Here is a 26798-nt window from a genome sequence, read left to right as displayed (position 1 = left end):
GTGAACCTCATTTAGATCCCAGAGCTGGGTGTTGTAGGAGATGGGAGCTGTGACCTTTGAGCTGGAGCCATGGACAGCATGTGGCTCAGGCATGGGGATGCCCAGCAATAGGAATGCATTAGCTCTGAGCCAGATTGTTTAGCATTTGGAGTGTATGAGAAGTTTTGTTCTTCATTTGCTACTTTCCGTAAGATAAGGCAGAAAGGAAACAGCTATGATATCACTCTCCAAAAACCCTAAGCTTCCCATTGGTGGCTCCAGTGCCAGTTTGGTGGTAGTGATTGCAGTGGGGCTGCCAGCTTCTCAGCATGCAGACACTGATTTGAGTATCTTTCCTTCCTAACCCCAGCTCTGGCTGTGCTGCTGCTCAGGCCTTAATGGTTTGCAGGCAGTTCTTTCTCTTCCCTGCAGCAAACCCTGGGCAGAAAGCAAGGCATTGCTGTGTCATAGCAGGGGAACAAATTTGGGATCGTTATCCTTTGTATCAGGATCCAGGCAGGATTACTCCTATAGCCAACGATTTGGTCTATCAGCCAGTGCATGAATACCTCTGTTAGGCTCCAGCTTCAATGGTAAGGCCAAATGAGTAAATGGGACTTAGAGACAAAGGATTTATGCATCCATGGTAAGCCCACAGTTGGGGATGTACTCAGTGCTAGTCATTGGGGAACTGGGCCAGCTTCTGTTCTGCCTCAGTCCTCACTGGGTGCACAGCAGGTGCAGAAGGCAAAGCAGGGTTCAGCAGGCACCAGGGATGCTGTCTGAACACCTGAATTCTTTTCTTTTCTTTTTTTTTTTTTTCTTGTAGACATTTAAGGTTTTGCTCTTGATCAGGCTCTTGTGTTCTGAATTCTGTTCTGACATTTTTGGTATTCCAGCCCTAAAAGAAGCAACTGTGCCTGCTGGATGCACAGCAGGGTGAGAGCAGGCTGTGTTTCTAGGGATGCACAGCTGAACCAAAGTGGGGTTACCCTAGAAGATGGGGAAACTTCCTCCTGATTCAGTGATGCTGCTTTTTGGCTTTTAAAATTGAACATGAGGGATACTAAAAATGTCAACACGTGTGACACAGATCTCAGAATTACAAAATCACCAAGGTTGGAAAAGGCCTTCAATCATCCAGTCCAACCATCCACCTATCACCAATAGTACTCATTAAACCATATCCCTCAACACAAAATCCAAATGTTCCTTGAACACCTCCAGCGTTCAAGGTTGTCCACCTTGTCGGTGACTCCACCATCTCCCTGGGCAGCCCCTCATCTCTTTGATGGTGAGCCCTGAAATACCCCTAGATGGGTGGGGAAAGGAGCAAAGCAAGCACGGTGAGCGCTTCCGCACAATTTGGGGGTGATCTTTTGGGTGGTAAGGCTGAAAGGAAGCATTGGGAACACGGGGGTGAGTTTTAATGTACGAGCAAGCGGGGAAAAGGAGGGGTGGGAGGGTGGGAAGGCTACAAGAGGGGAAACGAAGAACGGGGGAAGGGAGAGGGAAGGAAAAAAACATTCGAACGGAAAAAATGCTTTAGAGGGTGGGACCCAAAGGGACTCCGCCGCTCGGGAGGGGGCGGGCAGGGGGCGGCTCTTCCCTGCTCTCCCTCCCTCTCTCCCTCCCCGCCACCGCCTAGCTTGGCCTCAGACTGGGAGCTGACGCCGCCGAAGCCGCCATGGGGGTAGAGGGCTGCACCAAGTGTATCAAATACCTGCTCTTCGTCTTCAACTTCATCTTCTGGGTGAGCCCCAGCGCGGTGGGGGCGGTTGGGCTGCGCGTTCTGCTAGAGCCGGGGTTTTTCCATTCCTTCTGCCCCCCCCTTCCCCCACCAACCAGCCCCCATGTTGAGCTTTGCACCCTGCTATCAGGTCTTTGGTCGGCGGGGCGCGGGGAACATGTATCCTTTGCTATTTTTTATGCGTGCAAACGCAGCTTTATTTATTTCTGTATTTATTCATACGGCACGTCTATATATACTCGCGGAGATGGATGTATTTTTACGTCTGTGGATCCTCGCACAAGGGCGGGGGTTCGGCTCGCTGTCTTCTTTCCTCGCACCCAGTGCGGTGTTTCGGTTGCCGAGGGCTGGATGGGGTGAGCCCCCCCGTGCGGAGGGGATGCGTAAAGCAGGGGAGGTTGGGGCTGTTGCTGCCCCTCGCAGCCCTGGCAGCGCTGGAGCGGGCTGGGGTAGAGCTGGGCGCTGCCTCTGGGAACTTAGTGGAGCCGGCGGATATTCCCAGGGTGTCGCTGAGGTTTGCTTTCCTGAGAAAGTTTCTCATGGAATAATTCGTCTGCCTGGGCATGGTGGTGGCAGCGGGTCCTCCTGCTGGGGGAGGAAGGTCACCATTTGCGTTCCTGCCCGTTTTTCCCAATTCTGGGTCAGACGCTGACGCGTCAGGGAGCGGTGGAGACGCTCCCCAATCCAGCCTGCCTTGAGACTGTGCTTTGCCTTTCTTCTCACATAGCAGTGACTGAGGAAGGCTGACAAGCAGTGACGACAGCGGGATTAATTGATATCCGATGCTGTGCCAGCTGCAGGATAAGTTGGGACCGTCCTCCTCCTTCTCTAGGCAGCAGAACAGGGCTGCGCCTCCCTGGGCTGTTTCCCCACGAGGTTCAGTGCCTATCCGGGGGTTTTGCTTCCCTCCTGTTCCTAGCTTCCTGCCATTCTTGTTGCAGAAGTGTAGATGCAGAAAGGAAGGGTCCCATGGGGACAGGAAGGATACAGGAGGTCCCTGTGCTGCTGCTGCTCTTGGGCAGGCTCTCTTACTCATTCTGTATACCTAACTGTCAGTAAACCATCCTTTCACTTAAAAGGGGAATGCCACATCCATTTTCCTTCCCTTTATGGCTTCTGGTGCCTGCTTCCCAAAGCGCTGCCTAGGGTTTGCCAGCCAGCAGTTGCTAACCGGGGGTGCCTCCTCCACCAATGTTTTACACGAACCTGACAGGCTCTGGGGCAGTAAACAACAGGTCTGATGGCTTTCAGACCCTTCTAGTTTTCCATAAGCAGGAGTCGAGGGGGATTGTAAGGTTTAGCACCTCATCAATGCGGTGAGGAGCAAGCCTCCCACAGATGGTGGGAGGAGATGTTTTGGTCACTACCCCGTCGTGAAGACCTGTGATAGTTTTATGTTCCGAGGGAGGAAGCAGCACTGAAGTGCTCACTGCAGGGTGTCTGGGCTGCTGGCAAGGCAGCTGTGTGGGTGTCCCAGCCCTTGGGAGATGTGGGATGAGGGGCTTGGGGCGGTGTTGGTGCCAGCTGCTTGGTATGTAAGGGCTGTGGGACTGCTCTGTTGCTTGTTGTATGCTTGGCGCTGAGTCGAAAACAAGCTTGAGGCAGAACTGGGAGCTTGGCAGGCACCGGGGCTTGGCGGCATGCTGAAAAGCAGCTCACTCCGGGGGAGGAAAGGAAGTAATTCTAAGCCTTAGTTGTGTTAACAAGTAAGAAAGAAGCTGATAACTTTTTGAAGTGGCCCCGTTGTTCTGCTGGGGTGTAAATAAACGGACACCTCCGTCGCAGCGCGGGGGCATAACAAAGCCGCCGTGTTGGGAAGCAAAAATAAAATGTTGCTTCAGCACCAGCCGCCCTGGGCGCCTTGGCAGCCTCATCTGCCTGAGATTTCTCCTCTTGGAAACTTCTTTACCTTGTGCTTGTGCTTTAGGAAGAACCAGGCTGTTTTGGTGGCTGGGGCAAGCAGCTGGGCCAGGATGTCTGTCAGTGAGCTTACATAGGATTCCGTGCACGTCGCTGGTGTGTGCTGCCGGGTATTGGGAAGGAGAGTCCTGAGGCTGCTGAGAGCTTTCTGAAGCTCCAGTAGACCTGTGGCACCTCCAGCAGAGTTGTGCTGGGTTGTAGCATGATAATAGCTTGCAGGCATCACTAGGGTGGTGGAAGAGGACAAGGGCAGCTCTGGGAGAGCCTCACCCCACTGACATTCTGTCAAGGATAATAAGAAAAAGCTTACAAGCTTGGCCTGAAACCTTGGTAGAAATACTTGCACCCCGCTTCTGTTTTTTGTTGCACGGCTGAATTAGGCAGTGTACTTGTGATATTTGAGAGCCACGGGGAGCGGTGACTTTTGGGAGATGGCCAGCTGTCTGCAAAGGGTGCTGGGTTATTGAGTGACTGTGGAGCGAGCTGCCAAGCTCAGGCCCTGAGGCGTCGCTGGTGGAAGGGCCTCAGCACGGTCCAGGTTTGGGGCTGGCACATTGGGCTGGAGCCACTTTTATATACCCTGAGACGCCAAAGGAGGCCTAATAGGTCTTTTGAAATGTGATTAAATATAAGCAGGGAGGAATCAGCCTGCTCTCACCCAGCCCATCAGCTGACATCTCCAGCCAAGCACACTGCCACCTGCTCCAGTGAGGGGTCTTGTCCAAAGAGCTCACTTCTGGCATGGTGGTGACCAGTTGACAGTTGGACTAGCTGATCTTAGTGGTCTTTTCCAACCTTAATGATTCTATGATTCAGTCCTCCCTTCTATGCTACACGTAGCTATTTTCTCCTACGCATGCTGTGCATGGGTGGGGATGAAAAGGAGGAGCACAGGGGGAACGTGAAAGACCATGCATTATAAACACAGGTGAAGTTGCTGAGTATTCTCTTAACAATTCTGGGGAAATTCTGCTGGTCATCTGCTAGCCTGCAAAGCACACACGCAGACGTTTGGTGACGCTGAGGAAGGTGACAAGCCTGCACTTCCTCAGCCCTCAGTGGTGGCCCAGTGGGGACTGTCGTGCTCCAGGACTCGTTCCCCTCATAACAGCAAGGATTTAAATGAGGTTTAAAACAGGGGATGGAAACCCAGTGGGAGAGATGCAGGTTGGTGTGGTGCACGGCTCAAACACTCTGCTCAGAAGCAGCCTGGCAGGATCGTAGAAACAGTTTGAGTCTTGTTTGGGTTGCAGCCCCACACGCATGCCTGGACTGGAAATTGCTTAAACAGTGTTAGTCACAGTGTGTCACAGGCTTTTCCAGTGCAGTGGGGTTTATGTTTTGATCCTTGGTCTCCCTGGGAATCACAGTGTTGCAAACACTGAGGACAGAAGGCTTTGCTGGCATCTGGCTGTATTGACTTGGGGCTCGGTGTAGTTGGGAATGCACAGTGCAGAATATTTCCACGTGCCTTGGCGGCATCTCGCTGTGATGTTTCTGGGCTATCGTGTGTACACAACCGTTCCTGTGAGCCTTCGGTGTCTGCCTGCAGGAGCTCATTGAAACAGTGCTCCATCCCACGGCAGTACCTGCCTTCGCTACCCGAGGAGGGGGCATCACTGCCAGCTGTGTTCCTGTGGCTCATCTGTCAGACACCCTACAGCTCACCTCCTGTGAGAGCGCTTACACGCCTTGGGAGCACTTTGATGCCGTGATGGAAAGCGCTGTGTGGGTGTGTGTTATTAAAAAGGGAAAGCTGTTGTATTACCAGTGGAGCTAAACATTGATGTGTGTGGCCAAACTGATTCTAAAGATGTATCTGAAAATGTTTTCCTGTACTGCTGGGGCAATTAACCCTTGCTGATGGGTGCCAGTGCCTGAAGCTGTACCCCTGCAGGGAGCATCCCACGGTGTGTCTCCTCCAGTGAGAGGGGACACAGGGCTCTCACCCTTCCCCTCCTCCTGCTTGGGCTGTGTTTGGCACCCAGCCTACCACTACTCCGGGAGTGTTCCTCTGGGTCTGTTTGGAAGGGCCTCACAATGTTGTTGGGCTGGTAACTATAGGCACCAGCAGAGAACTTGGTCCTGCTCCGCTGCTCTATTAATAGTGGCTGCTGGAAAGTGGCCATGGCTGAGCTGCTCCAGGCACAGCATGGATAAAATGCAGCCTTCCTCCTGTGCATGAAGAAAACGGGCCTTTCTGCTTCATTTTTGCCCCAGTTTCTGAACAGACTTAGCCTGCACGTTTTTAGCCATGTGGCCTCACCTTTGACCGCCATCAGAGATTGTGATATCAGGAGATGATGGAGAGATCTCATCTCTACTTTCCAGAAGTGTTGTGGCTTGCAAGTGCCTGAGTCAAGTTCAGTAAAGAAGATTTTTAAGTTCTTTGGCTTTCTTCAGTTGAATTGCATCTTCCTTTATCTGATTTAAGTCACTTCCTCTACTTACATTCAACTCTGATGTAGCAATTAATTCCTGGCTGCTTGCATGGTGAGCTGCTTCAGCTTTGGTGAGTTGCTTCATCCTTCCATGCCCTCATTCCCTATGGCCCAAACTGAGCAGGAGGGCCAGCCATGTCCATGGGAAGCTGCACTGTTAAAAATACAGCATTGTGAAATACCGGCACTGACATAACCCTTCTTTTCCTTGGGGCCAGACTGCAGGATGTCTGTTGCACTTTGGTCAAGGAGCCCCATAGCCACGGCTTCTTCTTTCTCCTCCTTCTCCCTGCCAGGAAAATTATTGGGGTGAGAGGTGGAGAAAGGCAGCAGGAGGAAGAAGTGTGGTAACGGCAGAAAAAGAGAGTGGTACACATCCTCATGTGTACAAGTATCATCTTGTATAGGGATTCCCCATGTTCATGGCAAGAGGAGGAATGTGCCTTATGTTCTTAAAGCATGGGTGTTTGCTTCTTTATCATGATAAAGTGATGCCCCGTCTCTTGGATTTTGTGTCTCAGGAGGCTGCCATTCCCCCATGTGCCAGCTAGCAGCCTCAGACACCGTCTTAGGCAGGCAGGATCCAGCTAGAAAAGTCTGGCTGACTGAGGCAGAAGCAATAAATCTCTGGAAGCTGGAAAGGAGAAGCAGAGAGGAAACAGCAGAACTACCGTGGTCGGCCCTTCTGTGCCAGTACACTGTGCCTTTTGGGGTGTAAAGCCTGGGATCAGCTCCTTCTGCCTTTACAGAGGGGCAGGAGGAGGGTGGAGGAGGTGTTATTTGGCTTTGTGTTTTCTTCTGAGGTTTTTCTAGATTTTTAATATTATTTGTAAAATAAAGGCAGGCAAAGGCACAAGCACAGGGGGGTATTAGAGGAACTGTCAGTTAGAAGGGTTGTGAAACCACATCTAAGAGAAATGTAGCACGAGCGTTGCTGAAATTGAAGCTTTTACTATCGCTCCCATTAGAGCAGTCCCCAAAAACACAAATCAGGGCTGTGCTGGGTTTGTGTTTGCAATGAGTCTCAGAGACGTTATGGTCTGAAAAGCATGACAAGAAAAAAGGAATTCAACAGCCTGCATGAGCTGATGGATACCTACAGGAAAAAAAAGGGAAATCCAGGCTATGCAACTTGGAGACCAGGAAGGCACCCAGGGAAACTGGGGTTCTCTGAGTGCTGCTGCAATGTAAATGCTCACGTCCCAGCGGACACAGGGTTACTCCAATACACCAGCAGGGTTTTCTCCCTCTTGTTTTCATTCCTTTGGAAAGATGCTGTTGTTGCATTCTGTGCTGCTTGGTGGTAGAAGGATGTATGATTTTCATGGAAAAAGTTACTCAGCGTAGCCTAAATCCTGTTTTCATTAGTGAGTGAATGTTGTTTGCTCTTAAGAAATGCAGCTGCTGTTGGATTGAAACTTCCAGCTGAAGGTTCTTGGTGCTCTGTTTAAAAAATGCTTTTCTTTCTGGGTTGTTCTCTAATTGGAAAAAAACCCAACACGTTATTCTGCTGGAACCTGAGTTTCTGCAGCAGTCCAGTGCTCTATTTCCCCTTCCGTGCTCTCCTTCCTCTCTTCTTGTTTCCTTCCCCACTGAATCCCAAGCGTGGCTGAGTTCTTTGCCCCATTCAAGAGATGGGTTGTTTGCAATGGCATCCATGAATCAGAGGTCTGCCCCTTCCTTCCCAGAGGATAAGTGGACACAGGCTTTGTTATGTTCTCAGACAATAAGCAAGCAATGCCAGGCTCAGTGTGGGGCAATGCCGCTGGCTGCCTTATTTAGAGCCCAGCTGGGGCACTGGCTGCCTCTGTGGCACGTCCATAGCCAGGGCTGGGAGAGCCACACTGGAGGGAGCCTGCAAGCAGGGAGGTAGCACTGATCACTGGGGACGAGTGCTAAAGGTGGTCGCTGTGGAGAGCAAAGCTTTTCTCCTTGCCCTCCTGCATTGCCCACAAGGTGAATGTAGGGAGCCTTTATGACAGGAGCCACGAGGTCTGCTTGCCCAGGGAGTTCTGTACAGGCTGTGTGCTCACCCAAGCCGTGGGAGCACCCCAATGAAACAGAGTTTTGGTTGGGATTTGCAGGAGTCAGCAAGGGAGAAACTCACTTTCTGGCTTAAGGAGGAGCAAGACTGGGTTGAATGCAAGGAGCCTTTTTTGGAAATTTAAGTCCACGTGCATTTGGTTGAGCACTGCTGCACTTGCACAGCTGAGGACTTTGCACTTTTCCTAAGCAAAGTCTCTATTTTCGTATTGTCAGATGTGACCCTCATGCTTGCACCTGACCTGCCTCAGACCCTAATGAAAAACACTGTGTGTCTACTTCTGTAGTTTTCAGGAGTTATCTTCCAGTTTTGTACATGGGCTCTTTTTTAAGATGAGTGGCTTCGGGAGTTTCGAACACTCAGATGGGCATTTAAGCAGATGTTTCCAGCAACTGATCTGAAATTCCATCCTTTCTCTGATGCTTTTTTAAGTGAAAGGGGACTGCCATGGATAGCACGGTGAATCCTGCTGGAAGTCCATTCTGCCAGGAAGAAATTACTGGACATTAAAGCCACCTGCAGGTCATTATCATGCTCCTGCCTTGGTGTTCAGGTCCGGCCATGGGTAACATGTGGCTCTGCTCTCTCTGCAGCTGGCCGGGGGCATCATCCTCGGAGTGGCTCTGTGGCTCCGCCATGACTCGCAGACCACCAACATCCTCTACCTGCAGCTGGGTGACAAGCAGGCTCCCAACACCTTCTATGTCGGTAAGTAGTGCTGGGATGGAGGCAGAAGGGAGGGCTTGAGATACATGTTGCTGTCCTGATATTCTCTGTACTGCCCTGCTTTGTGGTGATCATTCATGGGTTGCACAGGTGGAGTGAAGACTGGTCCTTCCAGAACTCCTCAGATCAGTGACACGGAAAGTATGTGTCTATCAGGGGAAGGCGGAGGTCTGAGTTTGTTCCTCTTCTCGTCTGTAGCTGAAAGTGTTTACATTCCATCTACCCATCAAGTGGTGTATCAGAGAATCACAGAATGGCTTGAGTTGGAAGGGACCTTAAAGTCCACCCAATTCCAACCCCTGCCATGGGCAGGGCTGCCCTCCACCAGCTCAGGCTGGCCAGGGCCCCATTCAGCCTGGCCTGGAGCACCTTCAGGGATCCACAGCTTCTCTGGGCAGCTGTGCCAGTGCCTCACCACCCTCTGAGGAAAGAATTTCTCCTCACCTAAATCTCTTTTAGTTTAAAACCACGCCCAAGCCCTTCTGCCCAGCTGTGCGTGACTGCCAGAGATGCTCCTGCTGTCAGCAGCAGTGGGTTTTGCCTCCTCCTGCCTTGTACCCAGAGCTGTATTTAAAGTATTTCCCCTTTGTATGTTTTACATTAATAATAATAATAATAATAAAAAAAAAGTTAAACATTTTCCTTTCCAGGAGCTGATCCAAACACCTCCTTTCTTTGGAGGCCAAATGGATGTGTCCCAAAAGACACTTCTCCAAAACCTATGAGCGTCCTTTGCTCTTTGGCTTGTTTACATTCACTTTCTGTCCTTGCCCTTTGCTGTTTGGGTGCGGGTGGGGAGTGCACAACAGCAGCAAGCCAAAACCCCCCCAGCCCCACTGGCTCCCAGTGCTGCAAGCAGCCCGGCCACACGGCTCCTGCTCTGTTTAAAGTTATAGTCAGCAACACTCTGCCTGGATTCCTTCTGGTGGCTGTAATTTCCATGCAGTAATAATAGCAAAGCGTTTCTTTCAGCTGCTGTCTCTCTTAGCCAGCCCTCTTCAGCCTGAAGTCTGGGATTCTGTTTTTCTCCTTTTACTCCTCTTTTTCCCCCCAACAACTGGCATGCCCTCTCCTCCCCTTCTCCCCCCCCGCTTTCTCCTGGCCATCCAACAACCACACAGTGTTCCTGCCTTGGAGACTTCTCCCTTGAGCCCAGGACTGGTCTCTAGATATGTATTTTTCCCTTTCAAGCTGCTTTTTAGTGGCTTCCAGGGCCTGTAGGGAGGCTGTAATGCTGGGCAGGCCTTGCTGTGGGATGGGGAGCACAATGGAACAGTCAACAGGGGCAAACATGCACAGTGGGGGTTTGTGTCCGGGAGAGGGAGTGGTGCTTTGCTGCCTCCTGGCTTTTCTGCCGGGTCCAGAAAGAAAAAGCTGTCCAAAAAGAAAGAGCTGTTTTGTAAAAGTTGTTATAGCCACATGTGTGTTGTGAGAGGAAAAAACAGCGCTGCATGCGGGGCCGGGCAGCAATGGAGAAATGAGAGGAGGAGGATGTGGGGAGCAAGGCATGATGCTTATCTATCTTCAGCCTGCGTCAGGGTTTCATGTCTCCCCAGAAATAAGGCAGAAGCAAAGCAGCTTGCCACCACAGCCTTCTCCCCCTGCAGGTCCCCTCCTGGAGAGCTCATGCTGCAACAAGGGGCACAGCAGCTGGTTTGGGGCTTCCAAGAGCCAGCAAGACTGGGGATGGAGATCTCTGGGGTGCTTCATGCTTTTGAGACTGTAGAGGAAACTGCTTGCTCTTCTTCCAAGGTTATGGTTTTACAGTGTGCAATTTCCGAGGTGATTTGACTTGCTAAGGGGCTCTGCTGGCACTGGTGAGTTATTTTTGCCTAACAGAGGAAGCCTGGGCATGATTCTACATACACATCAGCTGTGAGCTCGCAAGTGTAAGTCACCATACAGAGAGGCAGCATGAGCCAGCAGTGGGAGCTGGGTGCCTCACAGCCCTCCCTGCTGGCAGCTGTTCTGAGAGAGCAGCTGGGTTTCCTCCTGCTCTTCCTCTCTCTCCCCCTTTTAGTTGTGGATTTCAATCAAAAACCTGTCCTGAAATATGCTGTTAGCTGGTCAGCAACCAGCCTTTACAGTAGCTCGTGGCATTGACAAACTGAATGCTAACAACTGGCTAACCATTTCCTAGATATCTAGTGACCCCCCCGCATAAAGAACCATCTTCTTTTTCAAAAGAGCAGTGCTGTGAGAGCCTCGCTGCTGGCTCCTCTCAGCATTCCAAACTGGGTAGTGGGTACCCAGCTGTTCCCAACTGGGATGGAGCGGCACGACCCACTGCTTTCATTGTCTTATCCCTGGGCCTCGGGCCAAGCACAGAGCCGTGCAGACTTGGGTGTAGTTTTCCATGCGGCATTGGGTGTAAGAAGAGGGCTGAGTTTGCTGCTGTTTAGTTTTCCCTCTGACTTTTCACTTTTTGTCAGTGGTTCCTCTGCCGTTTCCTTCCCAGAACAGCAGCACCGGCACTCTTTGGGAGAGTGTAGGGTTTCGGGCAGGCACTCAGTAACGATTTAAATTTGGACACGGAGTCTGTCACTGCCACTCCCTTTCTTTCCCCTTCTCTGCTGTCCTGCAGTGTATTGCTGCCCAAATAGAAAACATATCATCACTTTTCTATGTTTGGGCTTTTTCCCCTAGCGACGAGGCTGATAAAGATGGCAGTTCTGGCTCTGGCTCCCCCGCATCTGCATGTGATCATGATGCGATACCATTGCTGGCATCCTCTCTGCAGCCTGGGCTTCATACAGCACCTTCAGGAGACTTTGCTGGCCTCAGGGGCTCTGATGCTCACGTTAAAGCTTATTTAGCAGCTATGCAGGAGTGGTCAGGACACCTGAGCTTCCCTGGGTTTACCTGCTGGCCTTCCGACATGTAGGAGTGCTCATGGCTATGGGTTCCAGTTGTGGCCAAGCCATTATGTCACAGGGCTGCATGTCTTGGGTGCAGGCCCTCATGGAAAGACCTAGGGAGCCCCAAAGTCCCAATTTCTGGGTCCTTGTGCTCTGCTCCTTCAGGCCCTGATGTGTGGCTGATTGGCAGAGATGTGAGCGGTGGCCAAGCTCCCACACCCAGCAGTAGAAAACAGGGCTTACATTTGGCATTGAAGCAGAGTGAGCAGAGATGGTGATTGCTAAATTAACTTGTACATGGTTTGTTGTTTGTTTATTTTTTTCTCAGTTGGAAGTATGCGTATTTTTCTCCATTGGAAATAAACCTATTTATAGGTAAGGATAATTTAATTATCTAGTCTCTTAAAGAAGAAAAGGCTGTGGTTTGTAGGTCCTCAACTTGCCAATAATCACTGGCAGATCAACTCCTTCAATAGTGGTAGGATTTTTCTTAAAATAACAGATATAGTGCACAACACGTTGTCAATAGTTCCCTCTAAGTGTTTGGCTTATACCATTTCTTTAACAATGAAAATAATCACCTTTCTGTATTTTTAGCTCAGAATCAGTTTCTATTAAAAAAAGCAACTTACACTTAATTGTAACCCAGCATACCTTCATAGTGATTAGCTCCCGAGGATCATTTACTCTGCAAGCTAAAATTGGTTCTGACTTAAGGCCACTTCCCTGCTGGCTTAGTAAATCTTGACTTAAAGTTGGTGGCAGTGAGTTATTTTGGGTTCAGATCTACCCGAGTGCAAAACAACTTGTGTCATTGCGTATTCGGGTTAGGCTCAGAAGGCAGCCTTGCTGCCTCTAACATGCAGCCTGCTCGTGCTCCCTGTTTGTGCACTGAAGTCAAGGGAAGCTCCAAAACTCCCTGGGCTTTGTGGATGCTGGAGACATGCAGCAGTCCTCCTCCAAGCTGCGTACTGACTTCTGAGACCCAAGGTCTCTGTAATATGATTCTATGACCCAACATTTCCCAGACAGGCAGAACAGAAGAAATCTGGTTGTGTCATCTCTTCCTGTGGGGTCAGTTTGCGTATGGGTGTGTACACATGTGGATGTTTGTTGGGTTTCTCCACACATTCCCTTTGTTTTTGTAAAGGAAGGTGAACCCCTTTCCTTTTCCTCGTGTTCTCCCACACAAAGGCAGTGTCTCCACATGTGTGACGTGTGGCCCCAGAGGGCTTTCCATGCTATGCGACAGGGTTACTCCATCTGGAAGGCATTAGCAGCTATGGAGCAGCAGCATTTCTCTTAGGAAAAGGGCTGGAGGGAAAGGAAGGGGCTTCCCAGCTGTCATCTCCCAGCACTCTCTCTATTTTTTGGCGCCTCTCACACCATTTCCAGGAAAGCACTGTTGGTCCTGCTTGCACTGTGAGATGGGATACAGGCTCCTGGGGCTGGGGGGGACCTGCTGGGCTGATTCCATGAGTAAGTGGATAAAAATATCCCAGCGCAGCCTCCCCTCATCCAGCCCAACTTGGAGGGACTTCCCACGCCCTGCCTCTGTCTCACCCTCAACTTGAAAGGAAGCGGACCAGGGTCAGGACTTGTTGGCTATGGAGACAGCTTTCTCCAGGACTCGTCCTCCCCACCTCCAAGCATTGGTGCCAGCCTTCCCCGTTTGGCGGCCGCAGCCCTGCCAGTCTCATTGGTGGCTTGCACAAGCCTTGCATTCTCCTCCCTGGGAGCCGTTCTGGCGGGAGGATGAGAACAAAAATCTCTTTTTTCCCTCCCCACAAAGGCTCCGCAAGCCCTGGCCTGGCAGCCTAGGGCAGGAGGAGAGCATCGTGAGGGGGGCAAGGCTTGGAGAGCCGCCCAGCTTTCCTGGGAAGAATGGTGCGATGCTGGGGAGATTTCTTTTTGCCTTTTTTTTTTTTTTTTTTCCTTTTCTTTTCTTTTGGAAACATTGCCATGGTGACCTGAGGGGAAGAGACTGGCTTCCATTAGCTTAATGAGTTAAAGCTGCTGAGAGAGAAGACAGAAAGTGGGGGGAGGTAGGTGGGAGCTGCTTGGGAATGCCCCTGCCTGGAGCCTTGCACAAGGGGAGGGCTGTCTTGTCCTGCTCCTCATTTCGCAAGGACACTGCTGGGCTCGTTCCTTCTTTTATTTTTTGAGGTTTTCTTTTTAATTTATTATAATTTCTTCTCTGCTTTTTCTATTGTTTTTTCTTCTTTCCTTCCTTCTCAGCAGAGGGAGGGTATGGGTTTTAGAACACTGTGGGTGCCAGCAATGTGACCACAGTGCTGGAGCAAGCAATGACATCTAGTGCTTCCCACCCCTGCTCCCAACACTTAGCATCCTGGATCCTACCTGCAGCGGGAAGCTTTTTCAGTCCAGGACGGGCTTACAGACATTGATTCCCTTCTCTGAAGCTGGAATCAGGAGGAGGCTTGGGCAAGGGGAAGCCCAGTCAGGTGCTTAGAGGAACAGTGTGTCATTCAGGATGGGATGACAGGTGCCTTGCTCACTGACACCAAGCCCACACTGGCTGTCATCGCTGCAGGCTGCCAGGAATGAGAACTAAGACGGGTCAGGCTGCTTTCTGAGAAATGGGCTGGGCTGTTCCAGACCTGCCATGAGCAGCCCTCCCGTTGCCTGGCACCCAGGCAAACACCAGGCACCAGCTCCTTTCCCTCAGGGGAAGGGTTAGGTGTGGGAAAACGTGATCCAGAGCATACGGCTGTGTGTCTTGGTTGGCTTTTGTTTTCTTTTGCAACCTTCAGTGTGGCATTTCCAAGGAAATTTGTATTGTATGAGACCATATAGTATTGTTATGTATTTTGTAGATGTTTTTGAATAGGCCCCATTGCCTCCCCATGGGCTGCATGCTCTAAGGGGATACCAAAAGGGCCACTTGGTTGCGCCCCACGCTGCAGCTGGCCTCTATCCCCAAGCTTTAGAGGGTTTTTGATCTCTCTGTGCTCAGACCCATCTCCCTGTCTTGGCAGCGTGGGACCTGGGGATGGTGGTGAGGTAGCTGTCCTTCATGACCCTTAAATGAAGCACAGGAAGGGGCTCTTGTCCCTTCTGTTCTCCCAGTGATATTCTGACAATGCTTGCTCAGCCTGGAAGATGCCTTCAGCGTTCATTTTGAGGGATATAAGAATACAGCCTTCTATAGCCCTGTGGGGAAGCTGCCTGTCGACTCCCCACAGCATTGTGCTCTCCAGAAGTGCTACATCTGCATTGTTGCCTCCTACTGGGAGGATCAGTGGGAATGGTGGCTTTTGTGCCATGGTGATGACTTACCCCCTTGTCTGCAGTGGAAGTAGCAGCCAGTGGATCGCAGTGAGGATGTCTGTGTCACCGTGACAGGGACATCCTGCTGGGTCAGCTTGCCATTGTGCCGCTCTTCCCTTGCGCCCCGCTTCCTCCCTCCTGCTGCCTCTAAATATAGCAAGGGAGAGATGTGGGGTCCCAGCAGAGGGGCTGTACTGGGGACACTTCCCTGTCCAGGTGGGCTGGGGTGTTTGCAGGGTAGTGGCTTTTGTTTTAAAAGGAAAGGATTGGGAGCTGAAGTTGACCCTTTCCTGTGTCTACCACATCCATACTGAGGTTTTAAACACATCAAGGTTGTTGTCTATCTGATTTTTAGAAGGTTTACCTTGGCTTAACTTCACTTGCAGTGAGGTCAGTAAGAGCACTCATGTCACGCACGCCCATTACAAATGGCTCTGGAATGGAAAATAGAACCCATTTACAAAATGGCAGACCCACAATACTTAAGAATATTAGTTAATTAAAATACACCAAACCTATGGACTACGTGAGGAGAAAGCAGTACTTCTGGAGCAGGAGCCAAGTGATGTGTAACTGAGCTGGCAGCACTTGGCCATTGAGAGCACTTGGGTGACCCAGCTCTGGGTTCCTTGGTGAAGGAGCTTTGGTTTCCCAGTGCCCTGTGTCTGGTGTCCCAGCACTGGAATAGTTGAGAAGCAAGTTTGCTGTGAGAGTTTAGAAAACTTCACTGTGGAAGAGCCTCTAAAAAACAAACGCTAGATTGTATTAAATGAGATGCTTAAGCAGTGCTTTTCCCTTAGTTTTGTGGTGGGATAAATATTTGTGTAATGTATAATATAAACAAACCATATGCCCTGTTACTTGTTTAAAAAGATAATGCTAACTCATCATTTTTATTTCCTCTGCTTAAGTATTTAAAATAGGGTGCCATGGGAATTCCTATACTGCAGCTTTCAGGATGCTGTAGTGCCTTTGTCTTCCCTGCTATGCCCTCTTCCTAACATTGATCAAGCAATTTTGGGGGTGGTTGCTTTTAAAAGGTTCGGTGTTACCTACTTGGAGCACTCTGAGGTCTGACTCTCCCGTGTGCTGTGTGGTTTGCTGGGGTGTGAGCATCCCACTGAACAGTGAGGGTTGGCTCGGGCTGAGGGAATCTCTGTGAGCAAAGACACCCCAAAGGTGCTTGCTGACAGTAGTAACTTTTATTTTAATGGGAGGAACAGTAGGGTGGAGGTTTGGACCTGAGGATGTCAGTGTTGATGGAGCAGCAAGCAGTGTGAGATGCAGTGGCTTTGCTGCTGCCATGTCCACCGCCGCCTCTGCTCCTCTGTCTCCCAGCACTTAATTATGCACACCTGTAATGAGCAGCGATGAGCAGCTAACATGCCTGGCCACAGTGAGATGCTCCCACAGATCATCCCAAGTTAACATCCTTACCTCTTGCTTTGCCTTGCAGGAATCTACATCCTGATTGCTGTTGGTGCTGTCATGATGTTTGTGGGCTTCCTGGGATGCTACGGCGCAATCCAGGAGTCACAGTGCCTTCTGGGGACGGTAAGGCTTGGTGCTTTGGCTTCTGCCCAGCAATGTGGCATCAAGTGGTCCCTGTGCCACTTCTTCCCTACCCTACATCCCCTGCCGTTTCTCATTTCAATCTTGGTTTGGAGGCTGTTGTGGAGATTCCAGATCTTAATGTTTTTTGCCTGTTAGGAGGACTAGGAAACAGCGAAGGTTTCCCACAATATCTTAGTGAGATTGTCAAAGTAAATCCTGGGAAACCCAGTGCTGCAGAGCTACAGGTGTCCTTGATGTCAGGCAGCAGCTCGGATTCCTGGCACAGTGTGAGCTCATTTGCACAAAGTGCAGCCACACCAAAAACTTGTGCCTCCAGAGAGGGACATGCAGGTACTTGCAGCAAGTTCTCACATGCAATTCAGCTTCAGACCAGGTGCCAGGCTTCGTAACATTGCCAGGTAGTGGCTGCAAGCCTCAGGGAGATGCTGGCTGCAAGATGCTACCAGTGTGGAAGACTGTGACCCATGATTGCAGACCCTGATAGGACAGAAGGAACAAGAGCTTTCTTCCCTTTACTTTGAAGATCACTTACCCCCAGTTTGCTTCTGTATCCACACGGGCTCTAAGGAGGGGGCTCTCGTCAGCTTTTATAAAGTACTTTTGTACATTAGTGGATGAGAGCAGGGTTTTGCTGCAGGCTTTATCAGTGCTACCAGGAATAGGAGGAGCCCCTGCGCAAATCTGACAGCGATGGTTGCAGCAAGGTCTGACGGCTTTGGGTTGTTTTTTTTTGTTAGCGTGAGCGATTACAGAATCTGAATTACCCCTCATACCCTCTTGAAGTTGGAAAGAGGATTAGGAGGGCAGATGGTACCACGTACCTGCAGCCCAATAGGGAAGCTGTCTGCTTTGGCTGAAATTAGCAGCTCGAGCTGCCGGGTGCTGCTTGCATGTGCTCACGCTGTGGCCTGCCAGGAAAAGGCTGGAGATGGTTTCTGATGGCCCTTCCTGCTGGCCAGAGCTCCCACTGGGCTCGAAGGACATTTAGGGCAGCATACTTGGGGTGCTCTGCAGGAATGACCCAGAGACCTCTGTCACCCAGCCAGGAGCACCTCCATACGTGCCATGGTATAGAGCTGTACCCGCGGTGCTTTGCAGCTGGCAGAACTGTGCCTGCAGAATGCTTGATCCCTTGATCTGGGCTGAACAAGCCACCTCTCCTCAAAGGGAACCACCATGAAAGTGAGCCCTCCCGCAGAGTTCTGTGTGAGCTCTGCAGCACCCCAATTCCAGTCTGATGGATTGACCAGCACAGGATGTTCCTGAGATACAAACAAGGAGGAGGAGGAAGGCTTGGTGTGGTGACAGGGAGGAGTGTGGGAGCTGCAACAACAGGGCGAGGCTGTGGGAAGACATCACTTTTTATATTTATTCAAAAAACTGCAGTAGCTTTGCAGAGCTGAGAATGCCGAGAGAGCTGGCCGTTAATCATCCCCTGAAGCCCTGCAGCTCCTCAGCAGCCAAAATGTGCTTTTAACCCTGCGCTGGCAACTCCCACCCTGGGGCAGGATGGGAGGACTGGCTGAGAGTTTCTGCAGCAATTGGTTTGGTGATACTGGGGCATCCTTGAGCCTGCTGTCTCTGGGGGGGGGGGGGGAGAGGGGCTCTGGTTATCTCTCCTCAGCTGTGCCAGCAGGGAGCTTGGGAACAGAGTAGCATCTGGTAGCTTGTAGGATGATGTGTTTGGGATAAGTGTATGGCAGACCTTGCTTGGGTCTCCTCCATCAGAAAACCTGCCGTGCACCCCTCCCACCTTATTGCTTCTCCAGCCTGTACAGCTGTGCTTAAGTGTCCCCCTCCCACTTTGTCTCCACAGTTCTTCACCTGCCTGGTGATCCTGTTTGCCTGTGAGGTTGCAGCTGGAATCTGGGGATTTGTCAACAAAGACCAGGTAAGGCAGTTTCACGTCCTGTGACTGTGGGATGGGGAGGCTGTGCAGGCACAAAGGCCAGGTTAGAAACAGCTCCTGGCTGCCAGCGGTGGGGAGTGAATTTGAGTTTGCATGTAATGCATGCCATGGCAGAAGGTTGGGCCTGCTCAGTTCTTACATAGCTCAGGGCTGTGGTTGGAAACACCCTTACACCGAGAGCATGACTTCACCAGAATAAACTCCCTGGCTAAATGTACTGCTGTGCAGAGAGCGTGCTGTTCCCAAGCAAATTCACCTTTGCACATGTTGGTTTGTGAATCCTGAGCAGCTCAAGATGTATGAGTGAAGCAGCAGAGCAAGATGGAGGCAGGGTAAGGAGGGCTGTGACTGCTGCTCTGCATGCAGGTGGAAAGCTTCAGGATATGGGAGAAACTTAGGATTTGCCCACGTGAAAGCAACGACCGCAGTCGCTCACAATGAATTTCACTGTTTGAAATGGGTGGGGCAGCTGTGTGTTGGCCTTTTCAGCCACGATAAGCAAGCTGCTTGGAAGCCTCTGACAGCTGGCTGTACCCCAGTATTGTGTGATTGCATCTCGTGGGCTGGGAAGGAAAAGATGGGTGCACCAAGGGGACACTCAGGAGGACGAGGCAGAAAGTCTGCCTGGGCCAGCACCCTGGGGGACAGCAAGTGCAGCAGGGACGAGATGCCTCCATGGGACCACAGGCAGTCTGTCTCTGGCCCTGCCATGTTAGTTCTGCTTTAGCTACAGGATCAGGAAGCAATTATTTGTTTTGTTTTGTTTTTTCCATACCTCTGTACCATAATCAGGGAGTACTGCCCTCCAAACCCAACTTTTCGAGTGATTATGAAAAAATGCTGGGATAAGTGATTGATATGGCATTGCTTTTTGCTGCAGTCCCTTTATTTGCGTGCTAATCCATCGCATGCTGCAAAAACAGGTGTTCTGGAAAGCGCTTTCCTTTCCCATACTTGTCCATATTTTTTTCTTTTGCCTGTCCTCCTTTCATCGCCCTCCCAAATTATTGGTAAGTGTTGGAGGATAAGCCATGAGGTCAATTTCCCTGAAAATGAATGGGGCTTTTTTTCCTGGTCTTCTTTTTTTCTTGCTTGGCAGAGCAGATGCTGGTGGGTGTGTGCAGTCCACCGGGCCAGCTGGCTGTGCTGGAGCATGGCTGTTAATTCTCCAGCAGCCATTACAGGATGGGGACGTCCTGCCCCATGATAGACAAGGCTTTCTCCATAATAAAAAGGGTCCAAACCTATTAAAACAGCATGTCTGCCTGTAAGTGCTGTCTAGGGGAAGCTGCTGGATGGGTTTCCTTATTCTCCTCAGGCTGAAAGGAAGTTTTTCTGGTCTTTCTTAGATAGCCAAAGACGTGAAGCAGTTCTACGACCAAGCATTCCAACAGGCGCTCATGGCAGATTCAGACTCAAACAACGGGAAGGCTGTGGTGAGGACTTTCCATGAAACGGTGAGGCTCCAGCTGCACACAGTTGGTCGAGGCAGCTGCTGGGGAATGGGGTCTATCGTGCCACACTGTACTTAAACTGCTCCCCAAGGAGAAAGAGACGTTAAATTCACCTGCAGAGCAGGGAGTGAGGACAGCACTGCGTTATTAGTGGTTAGGATTGAGGTGAAGCAAGTCTGTTCTTGCTAGGCTTTTGCTGCCTGCTTTCCAAGCTCTATGGAAAAAAAAAAAAAAAAAAAAAAAGCTCCTCTGCGTAGGAATTTCCTTGCAGCCAGAGGAAATGAGAATGTGGGAGGAAGGAGGAGAAACTGTGGTCAGGAAAGTGGATAGGAAAAGCAGTGTCCAAAGCAGATGATGGTTCATTCAGGCTCTAGCCTGTAAGGCGACCTCTTCTTAAATGCCAGGTAACAGAGCTGCACCTTCTTACATGTTCTGTCCTTCACACTGTGCGAAGAAGTGTGGCCTGAGCTTTAACAAAACTGCTTTTAAATTACCTCAGCACTCTAAATCAAGTAAAACTCAGTGGAAGACAAACATTGCTCTGAGCGGCTACATTTGAGACTTCCTCTGCTCAGCAGGAAGTAAATTTCTGGAGAGAGCTGTATTCATTCTCCTCCAGGATATGAGGCCAGACATGTCTGGGATCACTGTAGGAAGCAGCTGCCCTGCATGTGAAGAAAAAAGTTGAATTTGGAAAGTTGTTTCTTCCTCTTGCCTTCCTCCCCTTTCCCCCCCCCCTGCTCCTCACACACATCCAAGATGCCTCCAAAGTCTTGGGTGGCTTTTGAAGATGTTTAGTGGTGAGGAGAGGGATTGCTCTCTTCTAACATGTTTTTTCCTTCTCTTTGCAGTTGGACTGCTGTGGTCCTGATGCTGTGGTTGGAACACTCACTCCTCTGTGGAGAGATGACCTGTGCTCGAAGGACTTCCTGAAAGGCTTGCTGCAGGTAGGACTGGCTACTCTGCCCTTAGCACTGCCACAGAAAGCTGAGGCTTTATTTGGGATCTGGATACAGGGTAGAGCTGTTGTTTGTTTGGAGATTGTGTAGGGGGACATCAGGTTCCTGTTGATACTTCCTGTTGTGCTCCTGCTTGAGGAGCTCGCATCCAGTGGGGAGTCCTAGAGCCAGGACCCATAAACATGAGTAGGACAAGGGGAAAGCGGGGACCTCAGAGTGCTTTTTTGGATATCTGGGGAAGGTGGGAGGACAGCAGGTGCTGACCGTGTTGGTTCTCTGCTTCAGGCTGACGCAAGCTGCCACAAAAAGATTGACGAGCTCTTCTCTGGGAAGCTGTACCTGATCGGTATCGCTGCCATCGTGGTTGCTGTCATCATGGTAAGCATCACCACAGTGGGGATGGGAAGTGGGAAGCTGGACCCCCACCCAGCAGACCAGAGCCCTCTGCACCGCAGCTGCTCTGGTACGCAGCAGGACTGCAGGCTTCGTGCCCCCAATATCTTGTTGGGGTGGGTGCCCAGCCAGTGGGGTGAAGCAGGACCACACACAGGCCCTTCTGGAAAGGTAGGGGGCTGGAGCTCATCCATCCTCACTGCCTCCAATGCTGGTCCTTCCTCCTGCTGTGGTGCCTGGCCTCTGGGGTCCTGCAGCAGGAAGGAATCTTCTCCCTGATGTTCAGTGGCACTCGGGATCTTATCTCAAATAGGCCAGATCTGTGAAGAAACGGCAGCAAAAACATCTCTGCCTTATCTTTGGCATGAGAGTGTTTACTTGGAGGGTGTGGAACGTGAGAATGTCTTAATCCCTAGCTTCAAGAGAGGGGCGCTCCCATGTCTTGGGGATCAGCACCTCACTGGTGGCTTTGTGTCTCCTGACAGATCTTCGAAATGATCCTGAGCATGGTGCTGTGCTGCGGCATAAGGAACAGCTCCGTCTACTGAGGCGTGAGAGCAGGGAGGGGAAGGGGGGAGCAGGGCAGACGGCGCTGGAGGGGACCCCAAGTGCCACCAAGTGACCAGGAGACATTTCAACAAAAGACAAAGAAAACAATGTATATAAATACTTCCAATATTACCATACAGTACTTATCATTTTTATTTTGAAGTACTTTTTTTTTTTTTTTTTTAAATAAATAAAACTTTCCCGTATCCTTGTGGCTCAGTTAGTTACACATCACTTTTGTGTGATAGGGAAAGCTGCTGTAGCAGATCTAATCCTTCCTCCCCCTTCCCCAGCCCCAAAATTCAGAAATAACAGTGGTGGAGGATGTACAGAGGAGAAGGCTGCAGCCTGTTATCAGAAATCTTTGCCTTGCTTTTTACTATTTCAATACAGACTGTTTTTTTTTATTATTATTATTTTTATATATGCATAGTTTGATGCTGAAGCTGGATTTAGCTTTTTTGGTCATTTGTTTTCTTTTCCTACCATCATCCTAATTCCCAGCATTTCCACACTGTTGTCTGGGAAGCCCAGGAGAGAGGAAGGGGAGCAGACCCAGTTGGCCGGGTGCAATGTGTCCTGGCGAGATGGAGGTGAATGCTCCTCTCAGATCTGTTTGCATCGCTAGGTAATCTCTTACCACAGGTCACACTGACATTTTTTTACTCTCTGAAAGTAGATGATCTTTGTAGCTTTTTTTTTTTCTTTTTTTTTTTTCTTCTTTTTTTTTGTTAGTTTTTCTGTAAGCTCTGTCTTTATAAATTGGCTCATTTCCAGCGATCTGTCACGTTGAAGGGTCAGTGGCTGGGGATGAATTGAGTCCCGGTTCTTCTAACAGAACATCCTGAAAACTAAGTTGTTCTATTTCTTTTTTTTTTTTTTTCTTTTTTTAAACCTCGCTGAATGTTTATAGACATAAATTTCTGGAGTGAATCTAGCGTTGTACAGAGCTTTCCAACTGATGCTTAGATACAAATGATATTGAGGGGGAAAAAAAAAAAAAAAAGCAAGATTTTTTAAAAAAGAAGAAAAAAAAAAGTCCTTAACCTTAAAATTTCTACATTTACACACTGCAGGGGTTCCCAGCTGTATACATATACGCTTTAAGATTTCATCTTTGCATCACTCTTTTGCTCAGTGAAATTTTCCCTGCTTCAAGTATATTGTCGCTCTCTGTAGCGTTGCTGGGAAAATTTCATAGCCTGATTTTTGCAAAAGAATTTTAAAAATTGTTTCTCTCTTAAGACCTTTCATTTTCAGTAACAGTACCTAGAGATCAGCTTACCAGAACAAGGGAATTCAGGATTATTGCACCAGTCAAACACTTTCCTGTGCTCTGGTAAGCGCTGGTTGCCAATTAGATGTATGTGGCTTCTGTTGGATGCCACTCTTACCGTGTACATAGAGGGGAAGAGTGACCCAGGATCTATGTAATAAAATCAGAGTGTCTCTAAAAAGATGATCTATGTGTATAGTTCTATAGATATATATTTTTAAGCAAAGCTTTTTCCTTAGTCCAAATGGGCACCTGAGCTGGAAATCTTAGCATCTCTCAGCTCTTCGCCACATTGAAGCAGGAAAGGGGAAGATGTAAAACTTGCAGTCGCCTTCCTCACCTCAGGAATATTTCTGTTTCTTTGAGGATTTCACTCTCCCCTTACCTTCAGGTAGTGGGGAGGAGCTCCAAATCAGATGAGGAGAGAGAGATGTGGTCAGTATGAGCACCTTGTCTGTGGCACGTGGGTGCCAAAATGGAACAGGAAATTCCTGCAGTGGGGCAAGCTGATCCCTGCAGTGGTTTTTCTCCCCTTTCGCTCACCCCCTTCCCATTCCTGCCTTTTGGTATATAGGGCCTTTAAGAATTATATAGAGGGAGAAAAATATATAAAATTGCGCTAGGTAAGAGGAGGACGTGCTTCAACAGACCTTTGTTTTGAGGGGGTTTGGAGGAGAAAAGATTCAGCCTTAGAAACAGCCTTAAAGCAACACTGCCCTGAATGTCCACTTTGTGCACGTGGAGAATGAGGCTCGGGTTTGCAGTAGGTAACCCCTTCCAGGCTCCCCAGCATAGCTCCTTCAGGTCATCTACGCCGTGGCTATAGATGTATGCATCGGCCAAGCATGTGTGTTTACATATATGTGCATCAGGATTGTCAGCATACAGAATGGATGTGTAACTCGCCGCCTTTTTCGTTGACTGTTGATAAATGTGTATAAATATGCCATTAAGCATTTCAATTCTGTTTTCTTTCCTTGTACCGTGTTTTTGATATTGTTCAGTATTCAGTTGACGCTGTTTAAGTAGCTGCAGCTCTGTTTGAAGATGGACTGGGTCTCCCTGCAGAGAACTCGATGCAGGTCAGGCACGTCCTTGGATGGTATAGCTTCAGGGATCCGGGCTGTCCCGTGCAGGAGCAACTGGGAGAAAAGCGGTGCTCGCTGAGGGAGTTGGGGCTGTGGGAGCAGAGAGAGCAGCAGGATGTCTGCTCAGACCACGTGCTGCCTCCTGTCCTTGTGGGTGCTGATGGGGATGTCACGGGAGGGGCTGAAGGAGTTCTGTGGGGAGAGGGCTGCGCTTTCTTTGGAGGTCAGCTGAGAGTCCCCATGTTCAATTGTACGGTTTGACCCAGAGGGGTTGCAGATGAAATTGTGGGTGATCCATACAAACCCTCCCTCTCCAAAGAAGCATCTTTCTGAAGCAAGAGGCAGCAAGCTGCAAGCCGAGTGAGAGGGAGGAGGGAGGCTGTGGGGAGGAGGTGAGTGAACTGTCCAGGTCTGAGTTCAAAGACCACATGGAAAAGTCAAACAGAGCTGCTGACAGCTCAACTGAATGCTTGGGATTTTTTCATACTGTGGAGCATGCCACAAAGCAGTGTGTTTAACAATTTCTTTTTGCCTTTTTTTTTTTTTTTAAAGAAACAAAACAGAAATCAATTTAATAAACATTTCTCATAGTGTGCATAGTGTGATGAACCGCTGCAATTTTACAACCAGTTAACCTTAACACCAGGATGCTTTGTGAACCAGGCTTCAGCAGCGTGGGCTTTAGCAGCCTCAGGGAGGGGGAGGCAGGCTGGGGATGTGGTTGGAATGGAGCTGAAGAGTGAATGGGGTTGCAGCTCCGGGGGAGCTAATGTGTATTGCAGAACGTGTGACTGTTGAAATTCAGGGTTGGGGTTGTGGTGGCAATGGCATGCATGCCTAAGGGGCTTCTAAAGTGACCTGAAATAGGGAAATAGGCCCCAAAGCCCTCTGCTGCCTTCCATCTTGGGGCTGTTTGTACGGATGGTCTGGTAGAGTCCCTGCAGCTCTCACCGCCTGCTGCTCTGTGCCATCAGAGGAGCAGCGAGGGAGGAGGTCGAGCATGCCATCCAGCAACCACCTTTCTGTCTTGTCCTGGCTTGGACTCCTTGCTGCATCTGAAGCACGGCTGTCCTGCAGCCATCGCCTGTGCTGGTGCAGAGAGGGACGGAGAGCCCTGCTTGCGGCGGCTGCGCCTGTGCTATGAGATCACGCCCATCTGTTGTTCTTTCACTTGTTTACCTGAATGTTAATGGAGTCGGACATAATGACTTCTGGAAAGAAAGAAAGAAAAAAAAAAAGTGATATTTAAAAACAATTAAAAAAGAAACAAAGCAAACCACTCCCTCGTTAGTGGATTTTTGATGATGTGTTGTCAGATCTTGTTTCTTTCCATCGCGTACCGATTTCTGCCACGTCTTCCAAGGAAACAGGGCTGTCTTGTTCTCTCTTCAAAGCAGGACTCGGGCTGCAGGGAGTGCAGTCCTTAGCTGACCTTCCAGGTGGTTTCCCGTGAGTGTGATGCTGTTTGCTTTGTGTCACAGAACATTTGAACTGTGGTGCTGCTCCACATGGGGATGAAATTATGCCTGCCTTTTTAGAGCTAATGTTACACTGATGTGAATTGCTGTCAGCCTTGAGCTGGTGTTAAACAGGGAGAGAGGCGATAGTGGAAACAAACTGGCAAAGCACAGCACGTATCTGACATCTGGGCTGTATGCCTTGGGACTCAAGCCTGGAAACATAACTGGGATCCTAAAGCTTGCCCAGCTGAATGCTGTGCCCTGTTGGCACTTCAGGTCTAAGCATTAACACGTGCTTGAAGCAGATCAGTTGTATGTGAATGCTTGAGCTGAGATGCTAAGAGAGAAATGGGCAAACCAGGCCCTTTTAAGGTGTTGTTCAGGGAAGGAGCTGGTTGTTCTCGGAGAACAGCGGTCCTGCTGCGTAGGAGCATGTGAGCAGCATGGATAAACCACTGTGCGGGGAAGGGTGGGTGGAAAGCCTGCAGCCCTGTCCTTCTCAGATTACACCAGCAGCCACAGCTTGGCCTTTTTTTGAGAAAAAGTTTCTTATCCAGAGGGTTGAAGGACTTAGAAAGGAAGGGCCAACTCACTGGAGGTGTTACTGGAGACTCCTGATTCCTAGGAATATTAACTTGAAAATATTGTTTTGGAGTTTTTTTAGTTTTTTTTTTTTTTTTTTTTTGTCAAACAATTGTATACTAATTTAGGCTTTTCCCAGCAGAATCCTTTTCGTTCATCCTCTGCCCCCACCAACTGTTTTTAAAACAACTCTCTAGAGCATTTCTAATGAGAAGTTTTGGAGGTATTTTTTGCTTTGGGCAGCTCTATTTCCTAAGCCTATTCTGGGCTGTTTGTGTTACCAGTAGCAATGTGTCTAATTGCTTCCTACTAAGAGGGCTGGGACTAGCAGCAAAGGTATAAATTGCTGATGTCCATTCTGTGTTTAGATGTTGTCTGAGCTCTAACTACATTGTGCTGTAGTCCCATGGGGTGTTGGGAGCAGGCAGCTCTCCCATAGAGCTGTTTACAGCAGCGGTTGCTGCAGGGGAAGGCACCCTCCCTCCCTCTCCTCCAGCTGCCAGCTCCACTTGCCTGGCTCAGAGATGAAGGATGTCTCAGTTGC

At 49.7% G+C, this 26798-nt stretch overlaps 1 protein-coding gene across 1 annotated transcript; it reads left to right on the top strand.

The window, feature by feature from the left end:
* Positions 1 to 1590: 1590 nt before the first annotated feature.
* Positions 1591 to 24807, top strand: CD81 (CD81 molecule). The gene is made up of 8 exons (XM_052693819.1): positions 1591 to 1732; positions 8728 to 8842; positions 16466 to 16563; positions 18401 to 18475; positions 19843 to 19950; positions 20799 to 20894; positions 21192 to 21284; positions 21785 to 24807. The coding sequence occupies exons 1-8, from the start codon at positions 1667 to 1669 to the stop codon at positions 21845 to 21847; spliced, it is 714 nt and encodes a 237-aa protein (XP_052549779.1). The 5' UTR covers positions 1591 to 1666; the 3' UTR covers positions 21848 to 24807.
* Positions 24808 to 26798: the final 1991 nt, after the last annotated feature.

This window comes from Tympanuchus pallidicinctus, unplaced genomic scaffold (genome assembly GCF_026119805.1).
Source record: "Tympanuchus pallidicinctus isolate F22 unplaced genomic scaffold, pur_lepc_1.0 scaffold3, whole genome shotgun sequence".
Classification (NCBI taxonomy): Eukaryota; Metazoa; Chordata; class Aves; order Galliformes; family Phasianidae; genus Tympanuchus; species Tympanuchus pallidicinctus.
This window is presented reverse-complemented; position numbering and strand designations above follow the sequence as displayed.

What these genes read in the sequence shown, in the direction of transcription:
- CD81 (XM_052693819.1), top strand. Translation starts at nt 1,667, where the DNA reads ATGGGGGTAGAGGGCTGCACCAAGTGTATCAAATACCTGCTCTTCGTC. An exon ending in TCTTCAACTTCATCTTCTGG is followed by an intron (nt 1,733 to 8,727) that starts GTGAGCCCCAGC and finishes CTCTCTCTGCAG; the next exon opens with CTGGCCGGGGGCATCATCCT. An exon ending in TCGTGGTTGCTGTCATCATG is followed by an intron (nt 21,285 to 21,784) that starts GTAAGCATCACC and finishes GTCTCCTGACAG; the next exon opens with ATCTTCGAAATGATCCTGAG.